We start from the raw sequence: 13,469 nt of genomic DNA on the forward strand, positions 1-13,469 counted from the left end.
ATACATTTGATAATACTGATACATACTCTGCCACAGTATTACTGTTTTTGCTGTTAATGATTAGTGTCCCTGTATTGCATACAGAACATTCTATGAATAGGAAAAAATGATGAGAATGCATCTGACCTTGCTATAGCATCTTGGCTGGTATTCACACCTGTTATTTCAATAACCCAATAACCCTGCTTCTTGCCACACTTTATTTTACATGTAATTCTTAGTTATGGATCATGTACCTCTATGTGTCGCTGTCCTCGCCTCTCATGCGAGTTTTGTGGTAGACTGATGGTAGCAAGATCTAAGATTTACACAACAACAGAGTACTTTTACAAAATATGCGCCAAAAGATATATGAATGCTTTACTATTTGAGAATTTACAAGTGTCAGCATTTTCCTAATTTCTCCATCTCATTTAAAACTGCAGTAAACCAGGTTTAGTTTCTTGCAAAATGAAAGGCAGGTATACGTTTACTGATTTAGAACTTCCCATATTCAAAGAGGTCTGAAATTTTCATTTCTGGTGATAATGCAAATATTAACTCCTTTCCAACAGTCCACAAGAAATTATATAAATAATTTATAGGATGAATTAGGGGAGACAGGTGACTGCTGCTCTAGGACTAGTAAACTATAGGTTATCTCCCCTATGGCCTTAAGAAGGGAAGCAAGTTACTAAGTAAAACGAGGAGCGCCCGGTTGTGTAGTATTAAAACACATGGTTAGATCTCGTCTCGGGACACTCTCTGTATGTGACAGGACTGAGAGTCAGGGGTTTTGTACGGGTACTCCGGTTTCCTCCCCTTCCCTCTCCACCACCACCCATAGTGCGAAATCGTAGAAATGTGGAAGCACTTTCCTACTATATAAACCAACAAACCAACTACGTAAAACGAAATTTAAAAAATATATTCGCGAATAGAGCGGTTAGCGGTCCCAGATTATTGCAGATTATCATTTGGTTGAATCAACTCGTGCCGCCGCAGTCGAATGACCAGCCCCCCCGAATCAACTATTGGCTGCGATCTAAAACAGACCTACATTAAATAAGGTCTGTGGTTAAAGCTACTCGATCAGGACTGTGGTCGTAGTCCAATCAAAGAAGCTCGGGTCAAATCGACTCGTGCCGTGGTTAAATAAAAAAATAGTCGAATCGACCGACCCCATGTGGATAACAAACTAATCTTTGCTGGCTACTGAAGAGGGACTTAACTCCTATTACTTCCTGTGAGATAAAAAGCGTGTTGTTGTTCGTCGCCGTTTGTGGTGATTAACAAAGTGACTTTAAGAAAGGATTGCCACAATGTCGTTTGGAGCTAATGGACTGGTGACAATTATTCGTATAAAATAATAGAATAATTAGATTGTCTATCTCTGGCGATACATAGCACGTAACAGCAGTGCAAATGCGACATTTAGCTTCGTAACGACGCAATAGTCAATGGTATAGTGTTAATAATTGACGTGCTGTTATTACAAGAAACTGCCCAAAATGACTCACATCTATGTCGTTAATTTTAGTACTGACGGCTAGTTTTGATGTGATCTTTAATAAGATCGATTGCTGAAGCCTCTATGGTGACATTGAACTAACACTAGGGCAATATGATTTTTTTTTTTTTTTTTAACCAGTCTGGTCCCCCACTCTCTCAACACAGAAATTATCCGTTCTTTTGCAAAGTCTTGTATGCTTTTTGTTTCAGAGTGCAGGGGAAATGCAAAATGTTTATTCAACGCTTACAAGCGAAAATCTTGGCAACAACGTAGGTTGTGTTTACATTGTTCAGTAGCATAAAATAAAAGACAAAAACGATTTTGTGTTAAAATGTTAATATTGTGGAAATATGCACACGTTTACTCTGTTACAACAAGATTATGGCCAGCTGAGCTCCAATACATTCAAGAATTCAAATAATATTGCACAAATCATAATTGCATAAGTAATTATATTTTACTGGAGGAACATAAGTATGATTGTTAGTCAAACAAAGTTTTACAAATTACTTTTAATGTGATTGCACTTCCTTTCCCAGAGTGATATTGAACTACGGTGGGCAATGAAGGCAAGTGACCATGCAGAAGTTTATTTCAATGTAAGTAAAAATGTAGATGTTTTTATGCCGTTTATATTAATCTTAATAACAGCATCAGAGAGAATACCCAAAAATGAGTTTAAAGAAGGTGCAAATACAGGTAAAGGTGTCCTACGCAGGGACAGTGAGCTGTTAGTGTGGTTTACCAACTCATGAGTGAAGAACATGTAGGTAGCCCAACTTACTCCTTTCTCTGCGTTTTATCTTCTTAGAAAGAATGATCAGGTTCTCATTTACTGTTGAGTTTTACAGTTGGACTAAGCAACATTTAAACCCACAACATTCTGTAGCACACATGACATTTAGATGTACGCCATCATAGAAGTGATCTCTAACAATACTGTGAACTAAGCTGACTGAGCAATTGATATGAGAAAATAGTAAGAAACTAAAATGTTAGCGTGCTGCAGCAAGTTGTGGGTCCTGATAATGCATTGTGTCCAGATGCTTTGGACTGTTAGTATTTCTTGGTAGATATTTTAGGCTTCATTCTAACATGGTCCCTGCATATACTGCTTCAAGTAAGGTATAGGGTTATAAGTAATCTGTCTAAGCAATAAGAATAATTAAGAAATATTTTTATATTGCTATAAAAATGCGTGTTTAGGATGACAAGGTTACATTGTGTTTTCTGGAACACTTCTGCTAAAATTCTAGCTTTCTGACTGAAATGTTTTTGCTGAACTTTCATGATTGTTTCGTGTTAGTGTATAGTCATGCAGTAATATAATCAGATCTTTCTGAATAAGTGTTTTGTTTTTTAAGATGTACCGATTTCTTGACATGGCATAGTTCAGTGGAAGTCTCAAAAACTTAACAACTTGACTTGCATCTGTTTGCAGCTTATCACTTCTGTGGAACCTCGCATTTTACGACTTACAGCACTTGATAATGAAATATACACAAAATTTCGAGAGACTTTCCCCGACTTGAAAGTGGATGTTCTTGATGAGAAGGAATTGAAAAGTGCAGAATCAAAAGAGGTAATCACTCTTGTTTTTATGTTTTTTTTTCACTTCTAAAACCACAAATGCCCACTCATTCACAAAATAGTTAATGCTTGTCTGTAATATTTAATTATTAGTGAAATATTTTGGTTTTCAATATTCCTGTTGGATCCATAACTAGCTCACAGTTTTGAGATTTTTTAATTGTTGTTTCACATTGAGCCAGCAGCTAAGGCTACATCACAGCAAAGCCAAATGACTCATGTGTTTGTGAAAGTATAATCTCTGCAGTCGTGTTATTTCTGGTCTTCTTTTATCCAAGTCTTGTTACAAGGCAATTTTATTAATCATTGTTACATTATTATCTACCACATTGTTTATGAGAGCCAAATGTGGAGATGCTGTGGAATGTTTGCAGATTACTGATTTCTATGTGTTTCTTGTTAGTGAATTGCTTGAATTAGTTGAAAGTGGTCTTAGGACGATTCCATGAGCTTTAGTCCTTATCAGCTCTGGTGCAGTGGCACAGGTTTTTATTGTTTTAAAATATCATTAATGTGGAATTGATTCTTCTTGTCCTATACAGAAATGGAGAGAGTTCTGTGAATATTTCAAAGAAAAAGTTGAAGATTATAACTTTGGTACTTTACTGAGGTTGAATTGCAAGGAAGACTACTCTCAAGAAAACTCAATTTTTTGTAAGTTTTCCAATAATATTGATGGACTTATTGTTACCACTCTATGTATTTTATTTTGCTACCATCCATTTAGAACATAATGATGAAAAACAAAGGTGATGGTACAACAGTGTATGATCACAATGTGGGGGGGGGGGGGGGGAATTGGTGTTTTACGCGGTGCCAGCAACTGATGCTATATTACGGCAAGGCAGCCAGCCCTATAAACAGATGCCACATGCAGAGAAAGAACAGTGTGCCCGAGATGAGAAATGAACTCTGGGCAGCCAACCTTCACTGTATTGGTGACAGGCGCTAACCGTTGCGACACTAGACCGCTCTTTGATGATCACAATGTGCATCACTGTGTAAAGCATTGACAATGTTTGCAATAAATGTTATAACCATGATCGTACAGTTTTAGGACTGAATCGGCATGTTACCTATAATAGACCTTTACAGACTGGTAAAATATTTTCATAAGGTTGCCAAGAAGGTTCAATAATCCACTCGTAAAGTTTCTTCTTTGGTGAAAGATAATTCTTCGTAACTTCCCAGAGTAAAGAATGATTTTCTTAGTACTTATTTAGCTTTACAAGTATATCAATTTGCTGCTTGTTACAGGTGTGCGAGTACAGTTTTTGGCTATTGAGATCGCACGAAACAGAGAAGGCTACAATGATGAGCTTCGTTACACACATGGAAAGTTGACGAAACCTTCAGACCAAAGATCTTAGTAGTGAACTTTTTCTATAATATATTATTCTGGTCACTGAGTCTCTTGTATTGTTTGTGTGCAAGTTGAAAAAAAATTATTTGCCTCTGACAGATTTTTACTGCCACTTTTTTTTGTGCACACAGCAATCAAAACAGTAGAGAACCTACTGTTGATAAACACCATTTAATAATTTCTTAATTTATATTGAAAAAGAACACCCAATGGCATTACTTTTACTCTTTTAATTTTCTTGGCACTTTGTACAATGAACTTTCAACTTGCATGTAAACTCTTATAGACTTGCATGTTTACACAAAGACTCACATATAAAAATACATTGCAACTAAATGGCCAACACAGATGCACACTTTAGTTGACTGAGCATATGCGCATGCGCACACACACACACACGAGTAAGGGACAGAGCAAGATTCAAAGTGTCTTAGATAGGGGTGACCAACCACATCTGTACGGCTCATTTTAATAAGACGCAACATACTTTCATTTTTAACATTGTGTGATTTTTAAATCATGTTCAGTGCAGCTTGGACTGGATTGAACTGGAGTAGGCTGAATATACTGACTAAACCAGGGGTGCTCAAACGCGTGCTACATCCTAGCCCCCTCATTTTAACCAGACATCATAATTTCATTTTTAACGTCATGATTATGGCAAAACTGCCATGTTCTGGCCCACAAGATTTTAGATCATGTCCAGAGCAGCCTCCCGCAAGAAAAGGTTGGGCACCACTGGCCTAAGATCTGAATAAGTGAATATTTCTGTTACAAGCAGTACTGCAAACTGTTTTTCTATTCATCAAGTGAATTATTGGAGCAATTGTTATGACATTAAATGAAGCAGTAAATGTTTACCATGTCAGAAAGAGGTTACCTTATGAACAAAAGTAAATGAACTCAGCTACACTTCTACCTAAAAACAATGAAACCAGAAAATGTAAGCCAAATTTAAAAAAAAAAGAATTTTAGACCAGAAAAATCTTACACTTTTGGTCTTTTTTTTTTTTTAAATAGAAAATCTAAGGTGACCAGACGTTTCGGGAGCGAAAACGGGACGCGTGCTGATGATATGGTTTCATCACTGACAAAGAGTGCCGAATAAGAGGTGGGGGAAACCTTTCCAAAAACCAAAACCAAAGGCGTGGATGCGAATCAGCGTACGGTATTCAGATTTTTGAAGACAACCGGGACATTTGATGGACTTGCCAGAAAGCGGGACATCGGGCGGGGCGTCCCGCCCGATGGGCAGGAGGGACACAAGGTCAAAAGCGGGACTGTCCCGCCTAAAGCGGGACGTCTGGTCACCTTAGAAAATCCTACCTCTGTTATCGCAATTTCTGTTCATGGTGACTTTTTTCCGTGCTTTGTTTTGACTGCAATATATAGACTGTAAACAAAGATGCCCCCTAGAATGCCTGCATAACATAGGTTACACAATAAAGTGGTAATGCTTACAACAAAATCTGGAAATGGATAGCACTTGCATAAAAAGCATGACAAAATAATCTCGGTTAAATGTGTATCACTATTGGTCAAAAGTCAACAATGCCAAACAGTGTTGGAACCATCTTGAGATTGTTGATCTGTGCTGATAAAGTAGAGGTATGTGCTGTAAGGTTTTTCATGTCTTGTCTCAATCTGGATTCACATTCCTGTAAGAAGATACATCATATACAACAGCACTATGGGTTAAATAGAACTGATGAGAACAGTATATTTATACAGCACATGAATTACAATAATAGGCATGCATTACAATAATACTTTATTCATCCAAAATATGTGAAAGGAAACAATTCAACATAAAAACAGCACAGTGATGTCTTAACTGATTCTTCACAGTGTGAATCTGGCTCAGGCTTCTCTGTTTTTAATTAGAGCTGACTAAACCAAACTAGTCTCATGCTGATCTGATACTGTAAGTTTCGTTTCTTCCCCAGACATATATAACTGGTGCAATTAATGATGCTGCAGATGGCTTCGTAATTGCTTTTTTAAAAACTTTTAGTTAAATGGAAATGGCAGTAAATAGTGTCACTCCCAGTGTCCTCCGTAGACAGGTGCATGGGCTTTCCATAAGCTCATTCAGGATCTCTACACTGTAGTTTACTACTCTTTTCTATTTTATATTCTATATCAGGTAAATTTACATTACTTTAGACTGACATTTTAACATAGATTTTGTCATGCTAAGCAGCTATGCTGTCACCTTTTGGAACTCTCACAAAGTGCTTATATTACCATGTAACTTCTCTTTTGATATGAGAGCTTAGTCAATCAGCTGCAAAGATTGCCTAACAGATGAATGATTTCTATAGCACATCATGGGAACCTATTTGCACCCTGCACCTAGTTCATGACCAATGTTAAAACCAAGGCTTAAAGTTAAAAATTAATCTGGACTGATGATGATCACAAATCCTTCTGAATCAGATTCAGACAGAGGATCACTAAGTTTAAGGCATTGCTTAAGTAAGCATTCACACAATAGCATTGTGTAAATATATCAGTGACAGTGAATATGTTCTTCTGCCTAATATTCTTGCAAAACAACATCTGCAATCACATGCATGCATGGATCATTAACTAACCCTGAGCTCTTGAATTTGCTTGCATATGCTCCAGTTATCTTGTACATATTTGCGCAGTGACTGACGAAGGGCCAATATCTCCTGCTCTCGACCTGTTTGAAATATTTTAAAGTGTTGCTGTTAGTACCATGATGCAAGTAAATAGTATCAAATTTGAATCATCACGCTGTCTCTAATATGGAAAGATCATATTCAAGGGAAGAAAAATAAACATAACCAGTCTGTAAATAAATATGGCAAACATTAGCAAGTATACTTGTTGCAGTTACAGAATGCTATGTAATTTTAATCTCTTATGAGGGAATGAATTCATCCCGCAGACATTTTCTAAGAACAGCCATATCCTACCATAGTTCTTTTGGATGAATTCCACAATAAAGCTGTTGACATCAACTGGGCTTGACAGTTTGCAAGACTCTGAGTTGTCCATGTTCTCAGAAAGCAAAACAGAGGTATCTGGTGAGACTATATCTTCGCAAGTTGAGTGGTTTTCTTTCAGTGCTGCATCTTGCTTCTCTTGTTTCTTTAACTCTTTTTCTAGTTTGTCTATTAAATTTTGAAAAAAAAAATTATCAACAGCATTTTCATCAGAAACTTACAGAACAAATTTGCAGGCACAGCTACAAATATTTTTGATTTATGTCAACAAGTATCAAATGAATATATAGATGCTATGTAAGCATGCACTCCTGATACCTTTTTTTTTTTTTGAGAATTTACCTGTAATGACTTGAAGATGCTGCCGTCCAAGCATGTGCTCCTTTTTGTTGTGGAGAGAGCTGAAATAGAGGTTACAGGCTTTGCATTGCAGCTCATCTGTGTCATCCTGGAAAGAAAAGTATCGTAGCTTTTTGATTAAATCACAACAGGCTCTTCAGAGCTTTGGTGACCCTTAACACTATAGAAATAAGAATGAACACAACAGTATGCAGCCCCCATACCCCATAAATAGATCCTATTGGGTGACCAAAATGATTCATATTGAAAGTTAACTTTTGTCCTTTGACATCAGATTATCTTATTGAACATTATGGGATCAAAGACAAAGCATATGAAGACAACCTCCCACCTCCAGATCTGTGAATACTGCTCCAGCTTCATCACTCTGGTCACCATCTGTTAGCAGAAATCAATAAAATTTTAAGATTTGGTAGGTAATAGCATACTTTATATAAATGTAACGACATGTATTTGATGGTTTTAGAATGCTTTCCAACTGTTTCAAAGGCTAACTGCTATCAATTCTGGAAGCATGTGTGGGAGGGAGTACTTTTATACATATGTTAAAATGCGATTTTACTGTCAGTGGAACACACAAAGAAGGCATTTTAAATGAATGCAGCTCACATCTTCATTTGAACACTTACCTTTTAATTTTTTCTTCTTCATAAGTGTTTGATACATTTCTGACTTTTGAAAGGCCTGCAACTCTTCAATGTAACGTTGCTTATCTTTCTCTGCTTCATCAAGGTATTTCTGAATGGTATAATAAACAATGCATCATTCCATAACTTGTATGATAGAAACACTATATCAAAGCACCTGCAAATACATGCATAAGCTCATATTTAATATATAAGCATGCTTACTCTCATGTTTCAAACTAGTGAAAGCGCAAGAGCACAGAGTTGCAATGGCTCTTAAATTTGTTCAGCTAAATACCTGCTTTTTGTCAGGAGACATGCTGCTCCATTCTTGACCCAGAATCTTGGTGACTTCAGTAAAATGAATGTGGGGGTGACTTTGTTTGATCTGTTGTCGTCGGTCAATAGCATAGAGCACATATCTGAAAATAATGCACAGCTCTGGAGCATTAAAAATAAGACACTTATCTAAGGTAATATCACAGAACTCGAACAAATGGCGGATAGATGACAAAACACATAATCAGTATAGATTTAATAATAATGGGTATTTGTAATGTGCAACACCAAGACCAAGATAGATTGCACTCACTGCTCAGACCAGTATTGATAGATTTTGCTGCGGACAATTTATAAATTTTCAGAAGCCTTACAAACACGGAAAGAGCGATAAAACCATTCAATCCCTGAGGAAATAATTTTAATAAGATGGACAATTGTGCTAATCTTGCCGCTTACCCAGTCATAGGAGCTCTAGGTCCACAGACTTCTGGAGTTGCTTTTCTCCTCTTGCCTTTAGGCCACCCTCGATTTTTCTTCTGTCATCAAGAAAAAGTGACTAGTAAGCAGCATCTATCTTGATAATTTAAAAAATCTAACACAGACCTGAACTAAGATAATATATTCAGTTATAATTTGCTTACAGTCTAAGGGCACCCAAGGATTTTCTTCGTTTATAAGAAAAGTGCTGAGTAAAATAAAATGTCGATGGCATTTTCAATGATACTGTTTTGAATTGTGCTAATCCAGGAAGTAACACCTTTAAGAATTCTAAACTTAGCTAAATTTCTGTTCAGTAGTACGCTTAATCTGCAAACCCTTGTTCATAGAATTTTAATTACATAATATAGTTCCCAAAAAGTTTAGTGCATCCGTATTAACTTGAAAACTCTGCTACAAAAAGTATTTCAAAGATCTACAAATTCTACAAAATAAAACTGTTGGTCTTCTTAACAATAAAGTTTGTGTTGCATATATCATTTACATCTAACAGAGTAAAACAATGTCGATAAACCCCAGGAATCCATATGCCACTTTCATTAAGCTTCTGAAGGCTTCTAACAAAACAGTCAAACAAAACAACACATCTGTGACAGCTTTATACCTTGGGTTCTTCAGCATCACAGGCTGGTACAGTCAATACTTGCTGAGTGACCATAGGTAGCTCATTGGTGCAGATAATAGGACCATCCTGCTCACCAATCCCATCGCCATCTACCTCAGCAACTCCAGTCCCTTCAAAGACAACCTCTCCTCCTTGGTCTTCCATTAAGCCACTCTGCTGGGACAGCAATGCAACTGCAAGTAAAGGTTCATATTCCTGATGCAAAGACAAGATTTTAACAACTTTTATTCAACAATTTACCTTAGCAACAAAGACTATGATGAACAGCAAAGGACTCACTTGCTTTAGTAATACGACAGAAGAAACACAGGAATATGGAGTTTAAATTTTTAAAAAGACAAGCATAACACAAGTCCTAACAATTAGAATATGTTTCACTGTGGCCTACGAGGCTATCAAAAGCACACCTGGAATGTACGTGTTGCCAAGTGAGAGCAGCTGACTGTTCTGAACATCTGCATTGTCAGCAAGATTACTGTAAGCAACAGCTCTCATTTCGTTTCCCACAGACAATACCAAACTGAAAGAAATCCATAGTTATTATTAATAATAATAATAATAACAATGTGTACTTGAAAGATCTCACTAACAGTGGATGGTGAGATATGTATAGACACAATGAACATAAAGATGAAGAACAAGAGTAGAATGTAAAAAAATGGATGAAGGGATATAAGTACTATAAACAGTGTAAGATGGAGTTGTTACATGATTATACAATATTATGAAGGAGCTATGAATAGTAATTCAGGGATGGTACTTAGTGAACAGGTATGTATTAAGAGAACATTAGAATGTAGTCTTGGAATGGCAAATGTGATGTGGAAGAGAGTTCCACTGCTTAGCAGCACAGAGGGAAAACATCTGTTGTCTGTTTGTGACTGTTTTTGTGGGAGGGATAGAATGCAAGAGTCTGATGAGGAGCGTAGGTTTTAGGCAAGGGTGTGGACAGATAAGATTTCAGTAAAATAGTGTAGAGAGCAAGGCAAAGGACGTCGAAACCAATGACAAGGACAACACTTTATTAACGATAGGTAAAATAAGAAAGAAAATGCTTTATTCCATTTAGCCCTTTACAGGGAAAGAATAAACTAATTGAAGTAATTAAGTATTATAAGAATAGTAGTAAACAAAAGCAAAGTAATAAAGGAATGGGGAAGGTGAATATGCAAAAAAGTGGTAGTTAAAAAAAAGCATATTTACATGAGTCCTGAAGATGGGAGGTATCTCTAGAGGCCTCCTCTATTTTTCTTGAAGGTTTTTTGGTAGATGGCGCCGAAAGCAGTTCAGGGAGTTAAAGATGGAGAGGGAGATTATATCACAGTATGCACCTGAGTATTTCAGACTTGATTTAAAAAGGTCTATTCTAAAATGGGAATATTAAGTTTTTGAGTGTTATTGGAAGAAAATACCACAGAGAGTCTAGGGACAGCTTATCCGTCAGTATTTTGTACATGAAAATGCATTTATTAAATTTGTCTGTTTTTCAGAAGAAGGAAGCTTGTGATTGAGGTATTGTGGACAGCCAGCAATAGTCTAGTTTAAACAAAACAAATGAGCAGATAAGAATTTTGGTGGTTGAAATGGACAGAGTATGGTGAGTGAAGCTGATCTTTCGGAGCTCATAGTATGCAGAACAACAGATGTGAGAAACATCAAGAGACATGTCATGAGACATTATGTAACTTAGGTTACGTCTTGAAGTAACAAAAGGAACATCAGTATCACCTACCTGAACAGAGGCAGGCTGTGATAAATACTTTCTCAAGAAATAAACATGGGAATTGGCAACTTTCCGAAATAAAATGGCGTAGATACCTACAATTACTTCCATACCAGCAATAGAAAACGTGCTACTAAGACACAAAAGCAGTATACTGTCAGTGCGCATGATACAGATAGTCAATATGACTGAAGCTATTTGATTAGACAGACACATGGGATTTAGATGGATTAGATTACTTTAGGGGTAAAGGTGGGGTGAGAATTTAGTTTGAGGGTGAGGTTTAGGATTTTTGGTTAGAATATTGAATGAGTGAGACAATGCGACTTAAACATGATTGCCATAACTATATCCTCTCATGCTCCATTACTTTTGTAATGGCTGGCGAAGGTATAGCTATAGTACATTTGAGCTAATACTACATGCTCAGTGATGGGTCCTCCAATAATAAACTTGTTCCTTTAATTGTGATAACAGCTTACCCTCGGGGTGTTTCTACCAAGACTGCAGTTTTGTTTATCAGGGATGCAGATAAAGAAGCTGATGTGATGTCTGACTTCTCTGTGACGTCAGCTAGAACATCCATGCTTATTCCTTCACTGCTAAGAACCACAGGTACAGTAGTAGCAGTCTCAAGTGTGGTTGCACTGTACATATCTGCACACACTTCAACTGCTCCCAGCTTAGATTTTTTACTAGTCAATACTGATATGTTTCCTCCACTGCTAAACACTACTGGTATTGATGATGAAGTCACTGTCGTTTCACAGGTATTAAATAATTCAATGTCTGTTTCTTGTTTGCATGTTGTTACAACAGTTGTTCCATCACTGCTACAAATCTCCAAAGGAGTAGAAAAAGCCTTGGATGACTTTTCTGAAGATGTTTCCATATTTATCCTGCTTCATCAAGAAATGAAAGTGTTTCAGTCACTAAATCAGCTGAATCCATGATCCTGGTATCTGTGTAACACTATGCACATTTGTTTTGATGATATGCCTGGGCAGCCTCCCCTTGTATGTAGCAGCTCCATCTGAGTAAGTTGTGCATCAAAATATGAGCTGCAGAGATGATCAATTGAAAAAGTTATTGAAAATTATTTTTACAGCTTGTTTTCCAAATGCTATTTGTATACAGTCATGCTACTATTAATGTCTGACAGTTACTCTGCAACTGTGATATAAACCTGATATGACAATGCCTGAATCTTTGTAATATTATAAGTTTGAACATACTGTCTGGTTTTAATCTTTTACAATGTTTTATGAAAATGAACATTATTCTTTCTTTTTTTTAATAATTAGACAAAGTCTTGAAGCAATGCTCGATATCAAAAAGTTATCTTTACGGATACCAGAATGGTATCCAATCAAATTTTCTATTTTACCTTTGGTGCCCACAAATCATCTAATATTTATCACCAAAAAAACCTAAGCGGAAAGCCTGTTATAAATCGTTCTTGTTAAGTTTCATTTTTGCCTCCTTTGATTATTTTCAAGATAGATGCTTGTCATGCTCAACGGCTGTATTCTCTGATTTCCCTTCACTACCCTTGTTCCTCTACTTATCGATACAGCTTAATTAGTCTTTACTGAAGTACACTGAAATGGTAACATTACTAAAAGGTATAATTGGGATTACCACAGTAAAACGAAAACTCGACGGTTTACTATTTATTCTCTTGATTGTGAAATATAACTACCTGAAAACTGACAGATATACAACTCCTCGAAGAGATCACGAACTTATATTCCCATGAAGAGATTGTGAGATACCGTCCAATAGCATTAACAACCCAGCCCACACTGACAGTCTCAAAGAGTAGAGGCCATCACAGCGTCAGAATATTTCTGATTTATAAGAATTACTAAATTAAGATATCCGTGTAACTACAATACAGAAAAATCAGATAATCAAGCACAGTTTGAAAAATAC

General features: G+C 36.6%; 2 protein-coding genes across 4 annotated transcripts; one reads left to right on the forward strand and one right to left on the reverse strand.

Annotated features, from left to right (window-relative positions):
• The first annotated feature begins 1,183 nt into the window (after nt 1-1,183).
• LOC112565427 (protein PBDC1-like) lies at nt 1,184-7,450 on the forward strand. Of its 3 annotated transcripts, XM_025240896.1 has the most exons (7): nt 1,184-1,325; nt 1,702-1,761; nt 2,032-2,091; nt 2,934-3,074; nt 3,625-3,736; nt 4,340-4,451; nt 5,466-7,450. In XM_025240896.1, coding segments are annotated over exons 1-7 (510 nt in total). In that variant the 5' UTR covers nt 1,184-1,301; the 3' UTR covers nt 5,467-7,450. The 3 variants fall into 3 exon arrangements, with proteins under 3 accessions (XP_025096681.1, XP_025096680.1, XP_025096682.1); XM_025240895.1 differs by lacking the exon at nt 5,466-7,450 and having other exon boundaries at nt 1,185-1,325; nt 4,340-4,491; XM_025240897.1 differs by lacking the exon at nt 5,466-7,450 and having other exon boundaries at nt 1,301-1,442; nt 4,340-4,487.
• On the reverse strand, nt 4,340-13,375 carry LOC112565425. The gene is made up of 12 exons (XM_025240893.1): nt 13,237-13,375; nt 12,017-12,595; nt 10,219-10,331; nt 9,791-9,984; nt 9,145-9,224; nt 8,705-8,828; nt 8,410-8,518; nt 8,112-8,158; nt 7,763-7,868; nt 7,391-7,588; nt 7,043-7,134; nt 4,340-6,103 (listed from the first exon to the last, which is right to left on the reverse strand). The coding sequence occupies exons 2-12, from the start codon at nt 12,424-12,426 to the stop codon at nt 5,984-5,986; spliced, it is 1,593 nt and encodes a 530-aa protein (XP_025096678.1). The 5' UTR covers nt 12,427-12,595; nt 13,237-13,375; the 3' UTR covers nt 4,340-5,983.
• Between the last annotated feature and the right edge of the window lie 94 nt (nt 13,376-13,469).

This window comes from Pomacea canaliculata, linkage group LG5 (genome assembly GCF_003073045.1).
Source record: "Pomacea canaliculata isolate SZHN2017 linkage group LG5, ASM307304v1, whole genome shotgun sequence".
Lineage (NCBI taxonomy): Eukaryota > Metazoa > Mollusca > Gastropoda > Architaenioglossa > Ampullariidae > Pomacea > Pomacea canaliculata.